Here is a 22,279-nt window from a genome sequence, read left to right on the forward strand (position 1 = left end):
GCAGTGTACAGTACAGCACAGTACAGTACATGAACCAGCCGCCGCCGGGAGACCAGATCCAAATCCTGCTGTGAGGTCAGTTCTCAAGCTCTATGCGTCAGCACAAGCCAGCCGATTCTGTTCAAGTAAAGTTGTTCCAGCGCAGTCACAGGTCCTCAGCCCGGCCGCACTGCGACGGTGACAGGGCGCGGCGGGGTGCGGCGGGGCGTGGCGGGGCGTGGTGGGGCGTGGCGGGGCGTGGTGGCTGGACGCGGCGGGGCGTGGCGGGGGCGGCCGGGCCGCAGCGCGATCGCGATGCCGCTGGCCACTGCCGGGCCGTCGCGGCTTGGCGGCTTGGCGGCTTGGCGGCGCGCCGTACGCTGTGCCAGTAGTGTTCTTGCCGGGTCCGCGCTGTGGTCCGCGTTGTAGTCCGCGTACCGCCCCCATCGCCCGCCAGCGAGTACGGCGAGACGTCGTCGCCGTTGTCGTCGTGGTCGAGGTCGTCGTCGTGGTCGTCATCCAGGTCATTTAGGCACCACAGCCGACACGGCCCCCCGTCAGCACCGCGAGGCCAAGTGAGTGAGGCACTCGGATTTCTTATCTGTTCACAACGCCCAGAATCGTGTTCAGGCAGACCCGGTCGAAAACCGAGATTACGAAAGTGGCCGGCTGAGCCTTTTGCAGTTGGTGTCAGTGTCCTGATCATGATCACCCTGCTCGGGCAGCTCCTCCTCGGCACCTTTGGCTGACCTCTTCGTTTTAGATCTGGTCACCGCCGCCTCAGTGACATGTCCGATCACCACCGTCTCGTGCGTCACTGTTTCCAGGAAAGAAAGAAAGAAGACGCTGCCAACTCCGTTTCTGTGCCAAACCAGTGCCAAAGATTGTGGGCTTTAGGGTCCCTGTCACACCGGGAAAAGAAAGACAGACGCTGTCAAAGCAGCGAGCTTACCGTTTCTGTGCCCAATCAGTGTCAAAAATTATAATTGTGTTTAGGGTCCCTAAGGGAAGACCATGTCAACACCGAGCTCGCCGTTTGTGTGCTCAATCAGTGCCAAAGAAGTCAAACTGGAAATCACGCCGAAAAGACGCTGTCACGCCGTGCTCGCCATTTCTGAGTTCAATCAGTGCCAAGCCTTCGTCATTCGGGGAAAGTAAAGAAAGACCTTGTCAACGCCGTGCTCGCGTTGCCGTTTCTGGCTATATCAAGTTAAGGAAATTCACAGTTCACAATTCACAATTCACAATTCACAGTTCACAGATAGGGTGAGAAGTGAGGCGGGGAGTATTCACAATTCACAGCTCCCCGCCTCACCCCTCACCCTATCTGTGAACTGTGAATTGTGAACTGTGAATTTCCTTAACTTGATATAGCCTCTGTGCTGAATCAGTGCCAAAGATTATTGGTGTTTAGGAGCTCGTCACACTGGAAAACAGGAAAAGGAAAGAAAGACGTTGTCAACGCCGTGCGCGCCGTTTCCGCGCCAAATCAGAGCTAAAGATGATTGGCGTTTAAGGCCCTTGCCGCGCGGGGTAGCGCTGGCAGCCCGTCGGCGCGTTTTCGCCGCGTTTTCGCACGCGCCGCGTGATGCTCGCCGCTTTGTGCGTGCCGTAACAGTTGCGGCGGTTGTCGCGCGAAGCGGCGTGCGAGCAGCGCTGCAACGGGCACGCAGCGGTCCGACCGCTTCCGAACGGTGCGTCACTCTCTCTCTCTCTCTCTCTCTCTCTCTCTCTCTCTCTCTCTCTCTCTCTCTCTCTCTCTCTCTCTCTCTCTCTCTCTCTCTCTCTCTCTCTCTCTCTCTCGCACCCGTGCGGCACGCTCCTTGAGTGCGAGAGAGACAGAGCGACCAGACGGCCTGCGGTGCTCAGAGGCTGGGCTGGCTCTGCGCTGGACGCGGATATGCCGGCGTTATCTGGGTTACTGCCGTGCCCTGCCGCGCCCTGCCTTGCCCTGCAGTGCCGTGCCACGCCGTACTTGCCTTGCCCATAAGACTCGGGTCAGCACTTCTCCGAGGTTTCCGATTATCTAATCAGCTGCCAGTGTTTTGGCAGCAGCTGCCTCGCATTGACGGGCCAAGGGCTCTCCAGGTACACACACAGGCTCGCGCGGGAAACCTTCCTGATTTGAACATTTTCTTCGTGTTGTCGAACTCGCCTCGCGATCGGGGTCAGTTTGTTTTTGTAATTGTCTGTCTGTGACGTTCCTGCGATCGTCCTGCCCGCTATCTTAAAACCTTGAGAAGAAAACGGCGGATGGAGGCGGCGGTGGTGGGGGAAGCGGTCCGGCCAATCAGGGCGCGGCTTAAGGACGTAAGGGTAGCGGTCCATTTCGAGAAGGCTTTTCCGAATAAGCGTTGGCCCCGTCAGGCGTCGCCAGACTGCAGCCAGGTCAGGCAGGGCCACGCCAACACTAGCACAATAGCTTTTATTGCCCCCCGACCGGGGAGGGGCAACGGCACCTCGCCTCCGGAGCTGGGCTCCGATGAGCAGCCGAGCAGTTTTGCTTGTCCGGCCAATCGGCTGGAATTTTTCTAAGTCCGTGTTCATAGTAAAATGACAATTTTTGACAACGCTACCAAAATGCTTGTCACGAAACGGTTCACATTTCAGTGTAGGTGTGAAATGCAGTTTGTCCTGCTTCGTCAAAATGATCGCTCGAATTCAAATTTTGCATGAATAGATCCAGAATTTTGTCCCGCGTGCATTGGTCATCGTTGCAAACATGTCAAGCGACGCGTTAGAAATTTGACTCTCTGGACTAGGCCAGGTAGTCGCCCCCTGTCTTATTGTGTCGAGGGCCTCATTCACTGCCGGCGGCTCGTCGCACCGAAGCGAGGATGGTGACAGGAGGATTTATTGCCCCTCAACCCCAAACAGAAATTTTTTGAACGGCCCGTTTTTCAGCGTCTAATCGGACAGAAATGGTCTCCTCGCAAAATCGCGGTTCCAATGGTACTTTGAAAAATAGTCCTGCGACAATTTTGACCGAAGCTTCGACCATCCGTTTTGCAAAAGTTGGAGATGGCTCCGCACTGGCTGCAGTCCGGTCCCAGACGGCGCGCGGCGGCAAGGGTCTGGGGCTCGCATTGTTCCCCGGCGAGGGCCTCGCCCGGCTACCTGCAGCGGGGGCTGCTTCGGAAACAACTCGGCGCGAGAAAGACAAGACATCGCTTGTCTCTCTCTCCTGTTGAAGGACCTGCAAAACTAGCCGCCTTTCGGAAAAACCTCCTGGATAAACCGTTTGTTCTAGCGACACGAAACTTTTTGCAATCAATAGAGGAAGGTCCTGGCTGTGTGGTAAAGGTTTTTCAACCTCCTCACTCTTGCACTTTTGTCGCTGCGCACTTTGGAAAAATGACCTTTTTCAAGGCGTTCCAGGAGCTTTCCCTTGAACCCGATCGCCGTGAAAATTCTTCGCAACATACCTACAACCTTCATTAACCTGGGTGCAAAATTTTATTGAGCTTCTTCCATTGGTTCTCCCGGGATACTTTTCCGAAAAGGGCTAAAAACGCTAAATTTTCGAACTTGTAAGCATCGCCACGCTTAAACTATGCGTCGCAGGGAAAAACCGCTCGGCAGGATTAGAGAACACACCCAGCACTATCAAATGCCAAAAAATTTTTTTTGCCACCCGTACGCCCTTAACACTCGTCTTCTCCGTGCGCGCTGCGCGCTGCGCGTTGTGACACAGAGACGGCCTCACGGCGCCCCGTCTGTCTCGCTAAACGATTTGCATCTCAATTATATGGCTTCATTGCCATTTTTTTCCCGGCGGGACGCGCGCCCAGTTTGCGGCAAAGCCATCACCGCGCAAAAAAAATATGCAAAATGCAGAATCTCGAAACTCATCGTCTTCAAGTGAGGGCATTATTTTGTGCTGTTATGAGGATGGCAATAACTTTGCTCGAGTGAGAAAACCTTTCAATTGCCACGATCATGCATCGTGGGAGTTTTCTTCAGATTCTTTGTTTGTGAAACTGCAACAAGTTTGAGACTTTCGCGGCCGACGGCCAGCTGAATGAACCAAATGAATGACCTCCACCTCCCTGTCTGCAGTGCTCCGCAGTGCTGTGCCGCATGGTGCTCTAGGCTGGCGCGGGTCATTATCAGGCCGGACTCGGGACCGTTTATCATTAAAATTAAAACAAGCAGCCGACAGATTATTCGTTATTTGGAGCGCTCCATTGCCATTATTAGGGCCGCTGCTGTCGCCGCCGCCTAGCCGCCGGGTAGAGCCACGCATGCCTACGGGGAGTCCATCGACGATACCGCGTGTGGTCTGCAGACCGATTCCGAGAGTCGTTTTCGTCGCTCTGTCCCTTTCGCACTTACGGGCGCTCCGTGTCGGTGCGAGAGAGACAGAGCGACGAAAACGACTGCTTGTCCTACGTCCGGCCGCGCGGGCCGAGCGAGGGAACGAGTCAATGCCGCGGTGATCGGCGGGAACGCGGCGGCCGACGAGCCTCGCGCGGCATCGCCATCGCAGGCATCGCGTGCAGCGACCGTCTGTCACCGCGGGGAATGAGAATACTCTCCATGTCGTCACGCCGCCAAGCCCGCCAAGTCCGAGTCGGCTAGCGAGGCGGGCGAGACATGCCGCCACCCAGGGAACAGAAAAAGGTCATGTTGATGTCACGTGAGCTAAAATCGAAAAAAAAAATAGTCAGGCTCTGGCAGTGGCGTGCGCAGAAATTTTGACCCTCCCCCGTGTCAGGCCATACGTTTTGCCTACTTAGAGGGGGAATTTGCCTACCTTCTCGGCGGCTACCTAGTGCCCAAAAGGCGGGGGGGGGGGGCTGACCCCACCGTGACACCCACTCCCCCGTCACCCTCTTGCCTACGCCACTGCGCTCTGCATCAATTGTCAGTGACCTCTCATGACCCGGATTGGACTAGGTCTTATGAGTCAAAGTTCACATCATTTTTGTTAGATGGATATAATTGGGCATGCACTTGCCGTCAAGAAACCCCGACTTTGACCGTCGGCAATACAATGATGTCAATTTAACATTTATCCATTGACGTCACGGCGACTTTTTTATGTTCCCTGGGGGGGGGGGCACGTGTGTGGCCGCGTTCGGGCTGCCTACCCGCCCGGGCGTCGTCCGGCCACGTGATGATGGAGGCACGGGGCACGTGTGTGGCCGCGGTCGGGCTGCCTACCCGCCCGGGCGTCGTCCGGCCACGTGATGATGGTGGCACGGGCTCGCGGCTCCCTTAATTTGAGGCTGGTTTGGAGCTTCCTGATGGCCACACCGGTTTGGGCCGACCGTGACCTTGGCAACGTCCTCGGCCTTGGCCGGCCTTGCCTTGCGCAGGCTTCGCCCATTCGCGCTTCCAGCTTGGCGGCCATTCGCGGCCGGGAAAGATTGCCCGCCGGCTCGGCCGGTGAGGCGCGAGTTCAGCGAAAGGAAAGGTGGGGGGCGAGCTGCAGCTAAGTTTCTCGGCACACAAAATGAAACAACGTGCATAGTGACGACGCTCTGCTTGCGATGCAGTGTCTCTCTCCTTTTCCTCTGGCGTGTGTCTCGAAGCAGTGAGGCAAAAGGCTGATGTGTTTCCCTCGTGACTCCAGGTGAGCGAAGATGCTGGGCTGGCTGCAGACCCTGCTGCTGCGGTGGTTCATCGTGGCCTTCGTCTCCTTCAACACGCTGCTCATCCCCTGGCTGCGGCCCGACCTCGTGGTGCAGCATGAGCGGCCGCAGGACGTCCAGGCCGCGGGGCTCGACCTGCGCGACGTCTACGACTACATCGTGGTGGGGTCGGGCTCGGCCGGCAGCGTGCTGGCCAACAGGTGGGTGGAGTGGGGGGACTTGGGTGTCGCTGTCGCTCTGCATCCAACTGGCGGACTGGTGACCACTGCAGGCGCACAGTAGGCCAGAAGACCGTTGAAGGCGGCCAAAATTCTGGACGCGTTTTGAGCTCCAGAGTCGCTAAACAGGACTGGAACCGAGCGTGCGACCACACCAATCGATTCCTCGTTCGGAGATCAATGGGACTCGAACCGAACGTGTGACCCCATCAATGGATTGCTCTTCGAACGAGGAATCCATTGGTGGGGTCACACGGTCGGTTCGAGTCCGATTTAGCGACTCTAGAGCTCAAGGCGCGTCTAGAATTTTGGTTGCCTCCACCGGTCTTCTGCCCCACTGTGAGGCGTCGATTAAGGGGGGTACTGGGGGTAAATCCCCTCCCCTTAGGTACTGAATAGGTCGCCTGGATGGTAGGCAACAAGCACTACTGTGCCCCTGTAAGCAGGCAAAATATACTACTTCATCCCAGTCTTCGGAAAATTCCGGATCCGCGCCTGGACCACAAAGGATGCATTGCACCGCTCCACTTTTCCCTGGTTTTGCCCGCAGGCTGTCGGAGAATGCCTCGGTGTCCGTGCTGCTGGTGGAGGCGGGCGGCGGGGAGAGCCTCCGCAGCGAGGTGCCCGCGGCCTTCATCACCATGTCGGGCCCGGGCTACGGCGCCGCCGAGGACTGGGCCTTCGAGACGGAGCCGCAGGCCGGCAGCTGCGGCGCCCTCCATGGCTGCCGGTCGCAGTGGCCGCGCGGCAAGCTGCTGGGCGGCTCCAGCGCCATCAACGGCATGCTCTACATCCGCGGCAACCGGCGCGACTACGACGGCTGGCGCGACATGGGGCTGTCCGGATGGGGGTGAGGCTGGGCGCCACACTGCAGTGCACCTTGATGACCTTGAGGAAGCGGACGCCCCGGCCGCCTGCTCGGAGCTCCGTCACTGACGGCCTGCCCCTGCACTGTCGCAGGTACGACGACGTGCTGCCCTACTTCAAGAAGAGCGAGGACATGAGGATCCCCGAGCTCCAGGACTCGCCGTACCACGGCGTGGGCGGCCCGCTCACCGTGGAGCACTACAAGCACTACGCCGGCATCACCGAGGACTTCCTGGCCGCCGGCAGGGAGCTTGGGTACGTCGGTTTCGGCGCACCAGCACCACCAATTATCAGACTGATTGCGAGAGTCGTTTTCGGCGCTCTGTCTCTCTCGCACTCGCGGGGTGTCCCGTGTAGGTGCGAGAGAGACAGAGCGACGAAAGAGACCCTCGGAATCAGTCTGCATGGCCAGGCTCATAAACCCTTTTTCTTCTGTTAGCGTCCCCACCAACGAGGACGTGAACGGCGAGAGCCAGTTCGGCTTCATGAAGTCCCACGGCACGCTGAGGGAAGGCCTGCGCTGCAGCACCGCCAAGGCCTTCCTGCGGCCCGCTGCGAAGCGACCCAACCTGCACATCACCATGGACTCCACGGTCCTCAAGGCACGTCCGCGCCAACGCAGTGGGCCAGAAAACCGATGGAGGCGGCCAAAATTCTAGGCGCGTTTTGAGCTCCAGAGTCGCTAAATGGGACTCAAACTGAACGTGTGACCCCCACCATTGGATTGCTCTCCGAACTAGGAATCCATTGGTGGGGTCACATGCTCGGTTCGAGTCCTGTTTAGCGACGCCTAGAGTTTTGTCCGCCGGTCTACTGGCCCACCGTGCAACGCTTCGCCTCACGCGTCATTCGCACTCTCAATGAACCTCAAATCATTTTGAATGTGGCGCGCAGGTGCTGACAGAGCGAGAGGACGACGTCGTGCAGGCCACAGGCGTGGAGTTCGTCAAGCACGGCCAGGTGCACCGCGTGCTCGCCGCGCGCGAGGTGATCCTGTCCGCCGGCGCGGTGCAGTCCCCGCAGCTCCTCATGGTGTCCGGCATCGGCCCGGCCGAGCACTTGAAACAGGTGTGTGAGAGGGTGTGCGTGCGTACTGGTGTGTGTGTGTGGGGGGGATGCGATCGAATCCGCGGAGTGGCCCTACACACTCTCATTCCAGGAACGTGACATCACGTTGAAACGAACGTGACAAACTGTCACGTTCGTTTGAGCATTGTGTCACATTCGTTTGGGTGTGAATTGGCCGAAAATCAGCTCGTTCACATTCAAACGAACGTGACACAATGCTCAAACGAACGTGACACAATGCTCAAACGAACGTGACACTTTGTCACGTTCGTTTCAACGTGATGTCACGTTCCTGGAATGAGAGTGCACTGTCCTTACGTTTGCCGACTGTTTCGGACAGGTGGGCGTCCCGGTGGTGGTGGACCTACCCGGCGTCGGCGAGAACCTCCAGGACCACGTCGGCGCGGCCGGGACGGCGTACTTGGTGGGGGTGCCGGGGAAGACCTCCGCGGCGCTGGAGATCGCCTCCTTCGAGAGCGCCTACGGCCTGACGTACGGCCTGGGCGGGCCGTCCTTCGGGTGGACGTTCGGCGAGGTCATGGGCTTCATTGCCAGCAAGTCCGTTATCCTTAGCTTCCTCTGGCGGTAGAGTTTCCTTTTCGGTTCGTGTTTTTCACGCGGATACTCTCCTTGTCGCGACGCAGGTTCTCTGACCCCGCCTACCCGGACCTGCAGCTGTTCCTGGCCAGTGCCTCCGACGCGACGGACGCCGGCGCGATCCACGCCAGGGCCATGGGGCTCACGCCGGAGGTGTTCGAGACCATGTACCGGCCCGTCGCCTTCCAGGACACCTACTCCTGCGTCCCCCAGGTCAGGCCATTGCCGTCGTCGTCGCGCTTGTCACCAGTGCACAGTGGGCCAAAAGAACAGTGGAGGCAGCCAAAATACTTGACGCGGTTTGAGCTCCAGAGCCACTTAACCGAACGTGTGACCCCGCCAATGGATTCCTTGTTCGGATAGCAATCCATTGGTGGGGTCACTCGTTCGGTTCGAGTCTCATTTAGCGACTCTGGAGCTCAAAACGCATCTAGAATTTTGGCCGCCTCCACCGGCTGTCGCCGCGAACTGTCATTTTCTCATGACGTCGTCGTCGACAGATCCTGCGACCCGAGTCGCGCGGACACATCCGCCTGCGCAGCGCCAGCATGCTGGACCCCCCCGTGATCCAGCCCAACTACCTCAGCACGCAGCGGGACGTCGACTTGCTCGTGAGTATGTCCTTTCTGCCCCTGGTCTAAGGGGTCTAAGGGTTCTCAGGGGGCACAAACCACGTGGCCCAAAATATGCCACTCTTTGGATCCCTCAGTGACCTTACCTTAAGTTCCCAAGAGAGGTGTGATCTGATGCGGACGCCCTTCCCCTTACTGGGTCACTTGTTTTGTTCACGACCCAACTCCTTGGCGCAGGTCGAGGGCGAGAAGTTCTGCCGCCGCCTGCTGGAGACGAAGACCATGCAGGCGCTCAACGTGACGCTGAACCCGCGCAAGTTCCCGGCCTGCAGCCACCTGGACATCCTGTCCGACGAGTACGTGGCGTGCCAGGCGCGGCAGTACACCATGACCATCTACCACCCGGTGGGCACGTGCCGCATGGGCCGGCCGGACGACGCCCAGGCCGTGGTGGACGAGCGGCTGCGGGTGCGCGGCGTGCGCGGGCTGCGCGTCGTGGACGCCTCCGTCATGCCGACCGTGCCGAGCGGCAACACCAACGCCCCCACCATCATGGTGGCCGAGAAGGCCGCCGACCTCATCAAGGAGGACGCTCTGCAGCCGGAGGTGAGTAGAGTCCTAGGATCTGTTAGAGAAACGCAAGGGTTGTCCCAACTGCACCATTTTGAACCGAATTGGCGGAGTGGTTTTTCACACGTGGCTTCTGACCCGTTGAAGCTTAGGGGTCTAATAAGCTGACTTCAGTAAGGGTTTAGACGCAATGAAGAAAAACATTCTCCGGTTCGTTTCAAGATAGCGGAGTCTTTTGGTCCGACGTTACCGACGTTGCTGTCAACAGGTCGTTCTGCTCGGCGAGCTCGGCGACCGGCCGGCGCGCGCGGCCAAGGCGACGCAGTGCGTCTCCGACAACAGATCCGGCCAGTGTCCGGAGGGGCGGCCGACGCGGACGTCGCGGCGCGCCAACGAACGCGCGGAGGAGCTGTGATGAGAATGAATCGGGTAGAACACGTGACCACGTGACGCAACCTTGGCTGTGATGATGTACATAGATTAGGAATAAAGTGTAACGAATTGTGAATTGTGATGCAGATAGGAAAGGAAAACGTTTCTATTTTATTATGAAATAAACTTAGACCAAAGTGGCTCGAGTTATCTTTTAAAATAGTCTTGCGATATGGACTGTGAATAGAGCAGGCCGTGGGCAAGCTGGCTTTTCAGAAGTTATGCGAATGGATAACTCGTTAGGAAATCTGTTTGACGCCAGGACCATTCATTATGTATCCAGTCGCAGGGAGGACACACCGAGGGCTAGCCCACACTCGCACAACAGTCCGTAGTGCGTTGGGGAGGAATCGTCTGTCTCATTGTCATTCCCAAACAGGAGCCGTCATCGAGCCCGTGGGACGGACCACTGGCGGCCTGGGCCTCTGGGAAGTAGTGACGGGTCTCTGCGAAGTGGCGGCGGGCCTCTGGGGGGTGCTGGGGAGTCTCTCCGAGGTGTCGATGAGGGGGGGTATCCTCTCGCGCAGCCAGTCCCTGACGCTGTCGTCGCGGAGGTCGGTGACGAGGTGCGGCCCGCCCTCCGGCACGGAGACGGACTGCACGCCGCGCAGGAACCAGGCGCCGCGCCAGCGCACCATGAAGGGGGCGCCGTCCCACACCTCGTCTGCAAAGCGCGAACGGCGGATTCATTCCGAGAGTCGCTTTCGTCGCTCTGTCACTCTCGCACCCATACAGGACGCCCCACGAGTGCGAGAGAGACAGAGATACGAGAACGACTCTCTGAATCAGTCTGCAGGAACCAGAATGCCAGAACGCAGCCGGGAGTCGCTCCACGCGGCGCGTTTACACTGAAAGACGTACCGGTGACCCTCGCGGTGCAGAACCTGTCGTCCGTGATGGTCTGCTCGTCCGAGGTGCCCGCCAGCCTGGCGCGGCAGTCGTCCACGGCGATGGCGGCCAGCGCCAGCAGCAGGCGCCGGTCCGCGAAGAAGTCCCCGCGCCACGTCTCCACCTGCAGCAGAGCGAGCGGCCCGTCAGCAGCAGACTGATTTCGAGAGTCGTTTTCATCGCTCTGTACCTATTGCTCTCATTGAGCGCACCCTTGGATGCAAGTGCGAGTGATACTGAGGGACGAAAACCACTCTCAAAATTGGTCAGCAGCCTCCACGACCGCCACGGCCTCCACGACCGCCACGGCCTCCACGACCGCCACGGCCTTCAGGACCGCCACGGCCTCCACGACCGCCACGGCCTCCACGACCGCCACGGCCTCCACGACCACCACGGCCTCCACGGCCAGCCGCACTCACCACGCCGACGTCCCCCGTGGCGATGGGAGGCAGGGTGGGCACCTCGCCGGCCAGGTCGAGGCAGGCGAGGACGCTGTTCTTGATGGGGGTCTTGAGCACGAGCACGGCCACGTCGTACGCCTGGTCGGTGGTGGGGCCGCGGTCGCGCTCATGCACGTGGAGGGCGGCCACCTCGCTGCGCGTCCGCTTGCCCGACGGCGCCACCCACACCACGCGCAGCCTGGCCAGCTCCACGGGCCGCACGTCCGCCGTGTAGTTCCAGCGGCCCTGGGGCACCGTCATCGTGACGCCCTCTGCAACACGAGGACCACGACGTCATCATGGTTGAGGACAGTGTAGACAGAAAGATAGGCAAAAAGTAGCCCAAATACATCTGTGAGCTGGGGCAACTTTTTGCGACGCGAGCGGGCTCCGCCAAGTCCGGCGCTCACCTGTGATCACGATGTTCTCCCGCACCAGCACCCCCGCGCTCACGAAGGTCACGCCCTTGTCGTTGGTCTTGAGCACGCCAACGGACCAGGGCATGTGGCCCGGCATGCTCTGGTTGGCGCTCAGAGATTCCAGAGGCTGGCTGGTCTGGCCGCACTGCACTCCGGAAAAAAATGATATAGAGGTTTCAAAAATTGACTCAGTCGTCAAATTACAGTGTCGCTGTGCTGTGGCTTGCCTTGAACGGCGACGACTTGGTGGGACCGTAGCTGGGCGTCGTAGTCCTCGGCCTCATGGTGGTCGTCCTGCCCGGCGACGTCGCAGGAGTGGTGGCTTTGGTGGTGGAGCCCATTCAAACAGAGTCGTTAGAATTCGTGCGAAACAAAGCTTAAACTCACACGGATCCGGCGAGTGCCCCGCCGCGCACGGCCTGCCCACCTTTCGAGTCGTTAACTGCGTCCGGGACGTCGGCGCGCACCTTGCTAGCCAGCCACTCGAGCGCGTCGGCGTCGTCCAGGCTGGCGAAGGAGTGCACGTCGCTCTGCAGGGAGCGGCCCAGCACGCCGCGGAGGAACCAGGAGCCGTTGGTCCTGACGGACAGCGCGTAGCCCAGCGGCAGGAAGCCGGCGTTCCCTGCAACGCCATTCGTTTCTGACGGCCTGGCGCACAGTGGGCCAGAAGACAGGCGCCGGCGGCCAAAACTCTAGACGCTCCAGAGTTACTAAACAGGACTAGAACCGAACGCGTGACCCCACTAATGGATTCCTCGTTCGAAGAGCAATCCATTGGTGGGGTCACACGTTCGGTTTTGGCCGCCTCCACCGGTCTTCTGGCACACTGCGTGCCTCTCCTTCCGTCCGGGTACGGCTAGAGACCCTCCCGTCAGAGATGCGCAAAGGGGGGCCCTCTCAGCCAATCACAGACGACTGGTAGTCCCATGCGGAGCGGGAAGCCCGAATTCGCCCCGCGCGAGGCTACGCAGGTCAGCATCTGGTGCGGCACAGCAGGTATACGGCGGTCGCCCGCTAGCCTGACTCAGGGTGCCTTTGACTACACGGGACTACCAAGCGCTGGCTTGCGCATCTCTGACGGGAGGGTCTCTAGGTACGGCCGCCGGCGTGCCGGATGGGCTGCCTACCCACCAGGCGCGGAGTGGCGGTGACAGCGGTGCAGCGCCGCGCGCTGTTTCGCTTGCACTCACGGCTTGTCTTATACCGGCGTGAGGGGGACAGAGCGAAGATTCATTCGCTGCTGGGAAGTTAGTCTACTGGCCGCGATGTCAGGCAGCACCTACCCGTATCCAGGTTCGTGACCGTGGTCTCGGCGCAGAACGCGTCGTTGGCCTGCTGGACGGCGTTGGAGTCGTTGACGAGGCCCTTGCACTCGTCCGCGGTGCGGTAGTGGACGGGCACCAGCGGGTTCAGCACCTCGTCCTGGTTGCCGACCTCCACCTGCCAGAAGCGAAGCGGTTAGACCGAGTGGCAGTTGCATGGGTCTCCACTCGAAACACCTCCAAACATTTGCTTCTGGGCGCGAAAATCAATTCAGAAATAAAATAATTGAGGTAATTTTTCCGGTGCTCGCCGCTCACCAAGCCGATGGCGCCAGCCGCGAGCCGCGGCAGCGTGCCGTCCGCCAGCATCCCGGCTGTGGGCAAGCACACGGGGGTCAGGTCCACGGCGGTCTTGAGCACCAGCAGCGCCAGGTCGAAGTCCTGCGGGCGGGCGTTGGGACGCGCCCGGACGTGGATACGATCGACCTGCGGTCCGGCATGAAACAAAGGAATGAAGAAAACAATCGCCGTCGGCAATAAGTGGTCGGTCTGCAGACTGATTCTGAGAGTTGTTCTCTTCGCTCTGTCTCTCTCGCTCGTACACAGGATGCCCCACGACTGCGAGAGAGACAGCGGCGAAGACGACTCTCGGAATCAGTCTTCAGGTCGGCGCCTACCTCCACGATGCGCTTGTCCCTGAGGTCCACGGAGATGTACCTGACGATCAAGTCACTGGTGGAGATGGGCCGCGCGTTGGCCCCCGTGCCCGAGACGAGGCGCCTGCCCGCTGCGGGGCAGAGCATGAGTATCGGTGAGGAAACGCGCTCGCGGAGACGGTAAAATTTAGATTAAGATTAAAAAAGGTTATGTTCGGCGCGCTTCGTATTCAGGGACTCACACGTGAGCACCATGTTGGGCCTGACCACGGCGCCGCCCTGCACGCCCCAGCCCTCGGCGCCGTAGTCCACGTGCACCTTCACGTTCCACTGCATGTGGTCCTTGGACGCGCGGTGCAGGATGTCGAAGCCGGTGTCCTGGGGGTTCTGGTCCACGGACTCGAACACGCCGCACTGTGAGGACGGGAACAGGCGAGGCGGGGGGTTATCACTCGCCATTTACAGAGAACGCGCAACATGAGGACCGGTGGAGGCGGCCAAAATTCCTGACGCGTTTTGAGCCCCAGAGTCGCTAAATGGGACTCGAACCGAACGTGTGACCCCACCAATGGATTGCTCTTGGAACGAGGAATCTATTGATGGGGTCACACGTTCGGTTCTAGTCTTGTGTAGCGACTCTAGGGCTCAAAACGCGTCTAGCATCTGTCCGCCTCCTTAGGTCCTCTGGCCCACTTTGCGGGCGAGGCTCACCTGAGACAGGGCAGGCTTGCCGCCCTCGCAGTTCTTCGGCCCCGCGTCGATCAGGCGGTCCGGGTCCTCTGCGACACAGAACGGTGTGTATCATTGTCTGTCTCTCTCGCACCCTTCCGGGACACCCTGTGAGTGCGAACGAGACAGAGCATGTAAGCACTCACGGATCTCCAGCTTGTCCATCCTCTTCCGTAGCCAGGCGCGGACGTCGGTGTCGCGGAGGTCGACGGCCAGCATCAGGTCGGTCCTCCGCAGCGCCACGCTGTCCACGTACAGGCCCTGCACGAACCACTGCGCGCCCGTGTTGACGAGGTAGCCGCCGCCGCGCGTTACCGGGCCTAGCCGACAGCCACAGGACGCGGTTCAGAGTCACGCGGGAATCTAACAAGTTTCACTGCTTTTCCCCGGCCCTCTGCCTTACCAATGTTGCCATAAAAGCATGTCAAAATACCAACGATGTACCAGTGTCGAAAGTTTCGCCAACCACAGCTCTTGCCTACTTGGCAACTTCTCGAGAGCTCTGCCCGGGTAATGCCCAGCACGCAGGCTGGGGTTGGCAACCCTTTCAAAACTGGTGCATCGTGAGAATTTTTTCCTGCTTTTGTGTGGCAACACTGCGCCTTACCGATGGTGCCCTTCTGCCCCTCCGAGCAGAACAGCACCCCGCTCTGAGGGTCGCCCCGGAAGACGGCCTTCTTGGTGCACTCCACCGAGCCCAGGAACTGCGCGCCGATCATGCTGTGGTTCGACGGCTTCCACTCGCTCCACGACTCCACCTGCACAGGTTACAGTCAGTACACTGTATACAGGCTGGGAATTTGGCCGGGTTCATCGTGTTCTGTCTGTCTACAGTGCGGCAGTGACTCACCATGCCCACCTGCCCCGGGACGAGCGGCTGCAGCACGTTGCCGCTCAGGTCCAGGCACACCGGCGTGGAGTAGATGGCGTCCTCGGGGGCCAGCTCCAGGAGCACCGCGGAGATGCCGTTGTCCGTTGCGGCCTTGTTCTCGTGCACGCTCACCCGCAGCACCTGCCAAAAGGAGTCAATAAACGAACGCACTGACTGAGCTGGGAGTTGAACCCACACCAGCAAGCGTAAAGTGGGCCAGAAGACCGGTGTAGTTGCGCAAAATCCCGGACGTGTTTTGAGCTCCAGAGTAGCTAAATGGGACAGGAACCGAACGTGTGACCCGATCGATGGATTCCTAGTTCGAAGAGCATCCATGTGGGGTCACACGTTCGGTTCGAGTCCCATTTAGCGACTCTGGAGCTCAACGCGTCTAGAATTTTGGCCGCCGGCAGCGGTCTTCTGGCCCACTGTGCAGTGTGCCACTCCACTCCACTCACCGACGCGGTCCTGGCCGTGCCGTCCTGCTCCGTGAAGAGCACCGTCATTCTCTTGGCGTAATCCGCAGGAAACTCGTCCCTGCCCTCCCATCCAGTCGCCTCCTTCAGGATGGAGCCAGCTGCGGAGCATCAGAGACGTTAGGCCCTGTTTTTCGAGAGTGAGGAGTAAACAAAGTGTGACGGGTAACGCGACGCACCGGTGAGCACGGCGTTGGGGTGCACCAGCAGCCCCGACCCCACGACGCGGCCGCGCTGGTTCGCCACCGCCACGTTCCACGGCATGTGGCCCGGCAGCGCCACGAACGGCGTCAGCTGCTCGCACAGGTTGATGTTCCCGCACTGCAAGACGTAACGTGCGTCATTTCAGTCTGTCGTCCTGTCTCTCTCGCACCCCTTCAAGAGGCACCATGAGTGCGAGGGAGACAGAGGGCATGCAGCCTGCAGCGCAGCGCGCCTGCCGCGGCGCCAGGTCTAGCCCGTAGTGGTAATGGTAATGGGTAGACCGTCCCGCCGCACGCGCGTGTCAGCGGGTTGCCTATCCGAGACTTCGCAGGCTGACGACTCCCCAGCAGGGAGACCCTGCTCACCGTGGGCTTGCCCAGCTTGTCCTTGGTCGTGTCCAGCCACCGCAGCACTCCGGGGTCCACCATGTCCGTGAAGATGGCCACGGACTTGTCCTCCTCTTGCGAGGTGGCGAACCACACGCCGCGCAGGTACCACGAGTTGTCCACGCTGACCAGCATGGTGCGCGACCGGTGCTGCGGCTCCTCGCCTGGAAGCAGCCAAGGTGTCATCATCGGGGTGTCATCATGGGGTGTCATCATGGGGGTGTCATCATGGGGGTGTCATCATGGGGGTGTCATCATGGGGGTGTCATCATGGGGGTGTCATCATGGGGGTGTCATCATGGGGGTGTCATCATGGGGGTGTCATCATGGGGGTGTCATCATGGGGGTGTCATCATGGGGGTGTCATCATCGGGGTGTCATCATCGGGGTGTCATCATGGGGGTGTCATCATGGGGGTGTCATCATGGGGGTGTCATCACCGGGGGGTGTCATCATCGGGGTGTCATCGTTGGGGTCATGGTTGGGGTGTCATCGGGGAATCATCATCGGGGTGTCACAATCGGAGTATCATTATCGGGGTGCAATCGGGGTGCAATCGGGGTGCCATCGGGTTGTTGGAAAGTCCGCGGCCTCGACGGCCTACCAGCTCACCCTGGTGGGCGGCGCAGAAGTAGTGACTGTACGAAGACAACTTGCTGTCGCCACAGGAGTTGTTGGCGTTGAGAGTCGAGTATCGCTTCCACATGCGGGTGTTGTTCGCCGGCGTCTCAAAGAAGGTCTACAAGTTTAAAATAGCATTAGTTTTTGTCCTGTTTTTTTTTTGCTGATGGCTAATTTATTCCATCTGGTAAACTGACCGTTCCCAACGGCCTGGTCTTCAGTTGCGCGCCACCCGTCCAGTCCACGCACACCGGCATCAGGTTCAGAGGCTGCTTGAGCTCCATCAGGGCGAAGCTGTAGAAGAGGCCCTGGTTGGCGTACACGTCCTCGGGGGCGAACAGCCGCACCACCTCGCTCACGTTGCCCACCTTCTCGTCCAGCGTCAGCGCGGACTGCGCGTTGCGGCGCGACGCGACGCGGAACCAGGACGCCGGGTACTCCGACAGGTCCACGATGCGCGGCGGGTCGCCCGCGCCCTGGTTCACCACGGCTGCAGCAACAAGAACAGCGTGAGGCCGGACTGTCTTCCGAGAGGGTCTGCACCGACTAGCTAACACTCTTACACGTGATGATGAGGTTGGGCTTGATGAGCACCCCGGACCACAGCCGCTCGAAGGCGCGGTTCGAGGTCTGCTTGTAGTACACGTCCACCTCCCAGGGGAAGTCCTGGCGGTCGGCCACGGCGCCGTCCACCACGCCGGACTCGGCCACGTCCACGCCGCAGCGCTGGCCGCTCAGCTGCCGGCACAAACCAAGTTGAATTTTTCTCCAAGTCAGTTTTTAACCATGGGACAGAGAAGTTGAGCTCAAGCTGGACAAGAAGAAGAGAGGAAGAACAATGCTTCAAGAACATGGACGCCAGGGGCTCTGTCGGCTGCAAGGACCTATCAGAGGCCTCCGGCGGCTATATTCCTGAAGTATTCCTTCCTTTCTTCTTTGTCTGACGTTAGCTCCAACCACTCTATTGAAATGTGGTTCAATTCGGCCACCTCGCCCTGGCGGATGATGCCGGAGATCCAGGGCACGAAGGCCGTCACGTTGGTGAAGTACGAGTAGGTGGTCTTCTTGGAGCTGCCCACGGACACGACGCCGCGCAGGTACCAGGCGCGCTCCACGTGGTTGGCGAAGGCCATGCCGCCGCCGCTGTCGCCCGGCGCCACCGAGGTGTCTGCAAGCAGAGACCGCCGTGAGCGTGGCTGCAAGGCGCCCGGCGCCTTTGTGTCCGCGTCCTGCACAACACCGCAGGTCCGGTGGAAAGCTTGCTTGTCACAAAATTGGCCAGCCGTTTTGAATGCACAAAAATTGGCAAGCCTTGACCTGAACACTGCTAACCTAAGGGTGGACCCGGTTCACGCTTTTTTTTTTTACTCACGTTTTAAATTGTGGACCTGGTCCGTGGATTAGCAGTAAAATTTACATTAGTTTGCCAATATTTGGCGCTTCGGCCACCTGCCAAATTTTGACAAGCTGGGGAGTACTTTTGGGCCAGGCTTGCCCATTTCCGGCACTCAAAACGGCTTGCCGCGTCTCGGCGGTGTACGCACTGTTGACGAAGCCCACGCAGTACTTGTCGGGCAGCAGGTTGAAGATGGCCAGCTGGTCGTCGACGAGCTTCTTGCAGTCGTCCGCGCGCACGAAGGGCAGCTTGGCGAAGCGCAGCGTCTCGCTCGCCTCGTACGCCGTGTTCCCGAAGCCGACGACCTGTCCAACGCGAACGGATCACTCGCTCTGTCTCTCTCGCACTCCGCGGGACGCCGCATGAGTGCGAGAGAGACAGAGCGACGAAAACGACTCTCAGTCTGCTGTCTCACTCTCGCACCCCTTCGAAAGGCCTCCGTGCGAGAGAGACAGAGTGCGAGGGAACGCACCGTGCCCTCCTCGCCGTTGCGCAGGTCCGGCAGCTCCAGCGACCAGTCCACGCACACGGGCAGCGTCCAGGCCGTCACCGCCACCTCGCTCTCCAGCTCCACCAGCGCGATGTCGTTGGCGTAGTGCAGCTTCTTGGCGCCGTAGTCCTTCATGTGGATCTTGGCCATCTGCAAAGGCAGCGGGTTAAGACGCCACGTCGTCGAGGAGGCGGACAAGAGCCACAAGAGCAGGGAACTCCAAGGCCTCCCAATCGAATGGGCGGTCAGGCCAGTCGACTGATTCCGAGGGCCGCCTTCGTCGCTCTGTCTCTCTCGCACCTATACGGGACGCCCCACGAAAGACAGAGCGACGAAAACGACTCTCGGAATCAGTCGTCAGGCCAAGGGCCAGGCACTCCCGAATCGTAGTCAGCCCTGGCAGCCTTACCGGTCGGAACTGCTCCTGGGGCTCGGTCGCAGTGGCGCTCCTCTTGGTCTTGGCGAAGGCCGCCATGTAGCGGGTGGCGGGCAGGGCGCGGGTGTTGTCGTGGAAGCAGTGGGCCGCTGCAACGGACACGTGCGTTCGTCACCATCCTAACCGCCCCTCCACCGACTCACACAGTCCCTAGCTTCTTACCAGACACGAAGTACTTGGGCGTGACGAGGGAGCCGCCGCAGATCTGCTTCATGTCCAGCACCACGTCGTAGATGGTGACGTGCCAGGGGTAGTCCGCGGCCGAGCCCACCTCCTCGCCGTCGCGGACCAGCGCCGTCGGCCTGCCAGTGGGGCGGCCGCAGACTGCGGACAGACGACGGCGTCAGCGCGGAGCCCTTCGGGTTGTGCTCGGCGGAACCACAGTGGGCCAGAAGACCGGCGCAGGCGGTCAAAAATCCTAGTCGCTCAGCAGGACTCGAACCGAACGTGTGACCCCACCAATGGATTCCTCGTTCGGAGAGCAATCCATTGGTGGGGTCACACGTTCGGTTCGAGTCCCATTTAGCGACTCTGGAGCTCAAAACGCGGCCGGGATTTTTCGACCGCCTCCGCCGGTCTTCTGGCCCACTGTGGGAACTGTTGTCGTCCGAGGCGAAGGGAGGGGCTCACTGGGCACGCAGCGGAAGGGCCGCACGCTCCACTCGCCGCTGGGCCGGCAGTACGACTCGGCGCCGGCCGCGGGCAGGAAGCCGAACAGGGGCTGGTGCAGCGGCTTGCAGCGGTACGTGGCCACCGTGCCCGGCGCCGAGGGCTGCTCCGTGCAGTTGAAGGGCTCGCCGGCCTGCACGCAGTCCACCTGCACCGTGTTGGACCGCAGCGGCGGGCACATCGCTGGGAAAACAAACAACAAAAACAAAACAGTCAGTGCAGTTGCAGGGCTCGCCGGCCTGCACGCAGTCCACCTGCACCGTGTTGGACCGCAGCGGCGGGCACATCGCTGGGAAAACAAACAACAAAAACAAAACAGTCAGTGCAGTTGCAGGGCTCGCCGGCCTGCAGGCAGTCCACCTGCACCGTGTTGGACCGCAGCGGCAGGCACATCGCTGGGAAAACAAACAACAAAAACAAAACAGTCAGTGCAGTTGCAGGGCCCGCCGGCCTGCAGGCAGTCCACCTGCACCGTGTTGGACCGCAGCGGCGGGCACATCGCTGCAAAAACAAACAACGTAAACAAAAACAGTCAGTGCGGTGCGTTTCCACTTCCATTCCAGACTTTGCATAAACACGTCACGGAACAATTTCATGAAGGAAGTGAAAATGGCCATGAAAAAGTCCGCGACCTGTTGCTGATTCTTCCAAACGGCAACTCTTTCAATCGCTCTATCGAGTATCGAGGCGGCTGCACCTTGAAGGGACGCACCGGCACGCCGCGGCACGCATCCATTGCGTTGACCTTGCTCGCGTGCGGACGAGTGTTCACCTCCGTGCCGACCGGTTTCGCGTCGCGTCGTCGCGTGTTTGACGTCACGCCCCGGCATAAACAGCGTCTGGAATCCATTCCCCATTCTACATTCGGCGGCGCAAACAATCGCTTCGCGTCCATTGTTTTGAATGAAAAAATTGGTAAGCTTATTCGATTAAGTCACACACACACACACACACACACACACTCACACACACACTCACACTCACACACACACAGACTCACTCACTCACTCACTCACTCACTCACTCACTCACTCACTCACTCACTCACTCACTCACTCACTCACTCACTCACTCACTCACTCACTCACTCACATACTCACTCACTCACTCACTCACTCACTCACTCACTCACTCACTCACTCACTCACTCACTCACTCACTCACTCACTCACTCACTCACTCACTCACTCACTCACTCGGCGACACCTTTACCACCTTTCGACGCTCTCTCACCCGCCGAAGAAGCAGAGGGGGCGACGCTGCACAGCGCGCCGATGAACACCAAGACCGCCAAGACGCCGGGGGTGGCGGCGAAGGCCATGGTCGCGGTCGCCGCGTCGCCGGCCCTACTGTGTCGGCTGCACTGTTAAATTCTCTGTCGGCTGCACTGCTAAATTCTCCGTCGGCTGCACTGTGCAATGAACTGCAGGCTGCACTGCAGGCCGCTCTGCAGTCTGCACGACACTGTATGCCTTCCGCAAGTCCAGCCAGAAGCCGCTCTCGCGGGAAACCAGAGTACGGGCTCGGCTCCTTGCCTCGCCGCCGTACCGCCGCGCCGCCGTGCGTCTCACTGCTGAGGCGGGGCCCCTCGGCCCCTGCGATCCCCTCGGCTCGGGTCCCCTGGACTGGCGAAAGGCCAAAGGGGAAAGGCCGAAGGCCCGGTGACATTGGCACTCGCAGTCGGGGGTGAGGTCTCCGCCTGGTCAGTGGTCCCTGCAACGAGGAGCCCATGGGCTGCGGACCTCGGCGCGGAGGGGGAAGGCCTGGCCGCCGCGCCGCGCGGGTAGGCAACCCGAAGCGCTCTTGACTGACGCGACGCGTCTGGAACGTGAACTTGAGAGGCTGGACCACGATTGATCGTTTGTGATTCCGGGCACAGCACTGCCTAGCTTGTTTTGGGATTTTACTACCTTTTGATGGTTGAGAGTGAAAGCACATACCGTCATGAACCGAAATAAACCATCAGGTTGATAACTAATCAAATCTTTAACTCTCAATATCTCAAAAGACTGCCGGAAAAGATAGAACCTTTTGGGCGTACGAAAAAGATAGAGCATTTTAGAGACGTGCGAAAAAGATAGAGCCTTTTAGAGACGTACGAAAAAGATAGAGCCTTTTAGAGAGGTACGGAAAAGATATAGAGCCTTATTGCCGGGAGGCGTCGCTTGGCTCTGCACGCGAAATCAAAATGCCTCTGTGGAAAAAAAAGTTCAGGAGGGTCCCCAGAACACCCAAAAAACATTCCAGCCCATGGTCATGAAGTGCAGTTTGGATCGGCTAGGTCACCCAACTACTTGGCCGGTGCCGCCCGGTGCCGATCCTGGACGCACCGCACTTTGAGGGCTGGAGGGATGGGCGAGGTGGAAGAAGTTTGCCAGCAGACTGATTCCGAGAGTCGTTTTCGTCGCTCTGTCTCTCTCGCACCTATGCGGG

General features: G+C 59.8%; 2 protein-coding genes across 3 annotated transcripts; one reads left to right on the forward strand and one right to left on the reverse strand.

Annotated features, from left to right (window-relative positions):
• The first annotated feature begins 322 nt into the window (after window positions 1–322).
• LOC117653825 (glucose dehydrogenase [FAD, quinone]-like) lies at window positions 323–10,040 on the forward strand. Of its 2 annotated transcripts, none has more exons than XM_034399764.1 (11): window positions 323–554; window positions 5,558–5,776; window positions 6,345–6,644; window positions 6,755–6,916; window positions 7,101–7,263; window positions 7,556–7,729; window positions 8,070–8,287; window positions 8,374–8,539; window positions 8,827–8,937; window positions 9,136–9,504; window positions 9,737–10,040. In XM_034399764.1, exons 2-11 carry the CDS (start codon window positions 5,568–5,570, stop codon window positions 9,881–9,883), a joined length of 2,019 nt encoding a protein of 672 aa, XP_034255655.1. In that variant the 5' UTR covers window positions 323–554; window positions 5,558–5,567; the 3' UTR covers window positions 9,884–10,040. The 2 variants fall into 2 exon arrangements, with proteins under 2 accessions (XP_034255655.1, XP_034255657.1); XM_034399766.1 differs by having other exon boundaries at window positions 5,563–5,776.
• On the reverse strand, window positions 9,992–21,412 carry LOC117653824. The gene is made up of 27 exons (XM_034399763.1): window positions 21,080–21,412; window positions 19,808–20,029; window positions 19,340–19,501; window positions 19,151–19,266; window positions 18,724–18,891; window positions 18,400–18,556; window positions 17,845–18,023; window positions 17,419–17,593; window positions 17,053–17,345; window positions 16,847–16,973; window positions 16,214–16,398; window positions 15,824–15,965; window positions 15,627–15,745; window positions 15,148–15,309; window positions 14,905–15,055; window positions 14,444–14,617; window positions 14,280–14,347; window positions 13,811–13,982; window positions 13,590–13,699; window positions 13,231–13,398; window positions 12,934–13,090; window positions 12,078–12,272; window positions 11,878–11,972; window positions 11,642–11,795; window positions 11,211–11,503; window positions 10,762–10,912; window positions 9,992–10,564 (listed from the first exon to the last, which is right to left on the reverse strand). Exons 1-27 carry the CDS (start codon window positions 21,165–21,167, stop codon window positions 10,266–10,268), a joined length of 4,482 nt encoding a protein of 1,493 aa, XP_034255654.1. The 5' UTR covers window positions 21,168–21,412; the 3' UTR covers window positions 9,992–10,265.
• Window positions 21,413–22,279: the final 867 nt, after the last annotated feature.

The sequence above is a fragment of the Thrips palmi genome, unplaced genomic scaffold (genome assembly GCF_012932325.1).
Source record: "Thrips palmi isolate BJ-2018 unplaced genomic scaffold, TpBJ-2018v1 HiC_scaffold_8, whole genome shotgun sequence".
Lineage (NCBI taxonomy): Eukaryota > Metazoa > Arthropoda > Insecta > Thysanoptera > Thripidae > Thrips > Thrips palmi.

Excerpts from the sequence above, each read along its gene's own strand:
- LOC117653825 (XM_034399764.1), top strand. The coding sequence starts at position 5,568 with ATGCTGGGCTGGCTGCAGACCCTGCTGCTGCGGTGGTTCATCGTGGCC. Across the intron at positions 8,540-8,826 it reads CCTACTCCTGCGTCCCCCAG|ATCCTGCGACCCGAGTCGCG; the intron begins GTCAGGCCATTG and ends CGTCGTCGACAG. Across the intron at positions 8,938-9,135 it reads AGCGGGACGTCGACTTGCTC|GTCGAGGGCGAGAAGTTCTG; the intron begins GTGAGTATGTCC and ends TCCTTGGCGCAG.
- LOC117653824 (XM_034399763.1), bottom strand. The coding sequence starts at position 21,167 with ATGGCCTTCGCCGCCACCCCCGGCGTCTTGGCGGTCTTGGTGTTCATC. Across the intron at positions 15,746-15,823 it reads CCCCAACGCCGTGCTCACCG|CTGGCTCCATCCTGAAGGAG; the intron begins GTGCGTCGCGTT and ends GATGCTCCGCAG. Across the intron at positions 11,973-12,077 it reads CGCAGTTAACGACTCGAAAG|CCACCACTCCTGCGACGTCG; the intron begins GTGGGCAGGCCG and ends CCACCACCAAAG.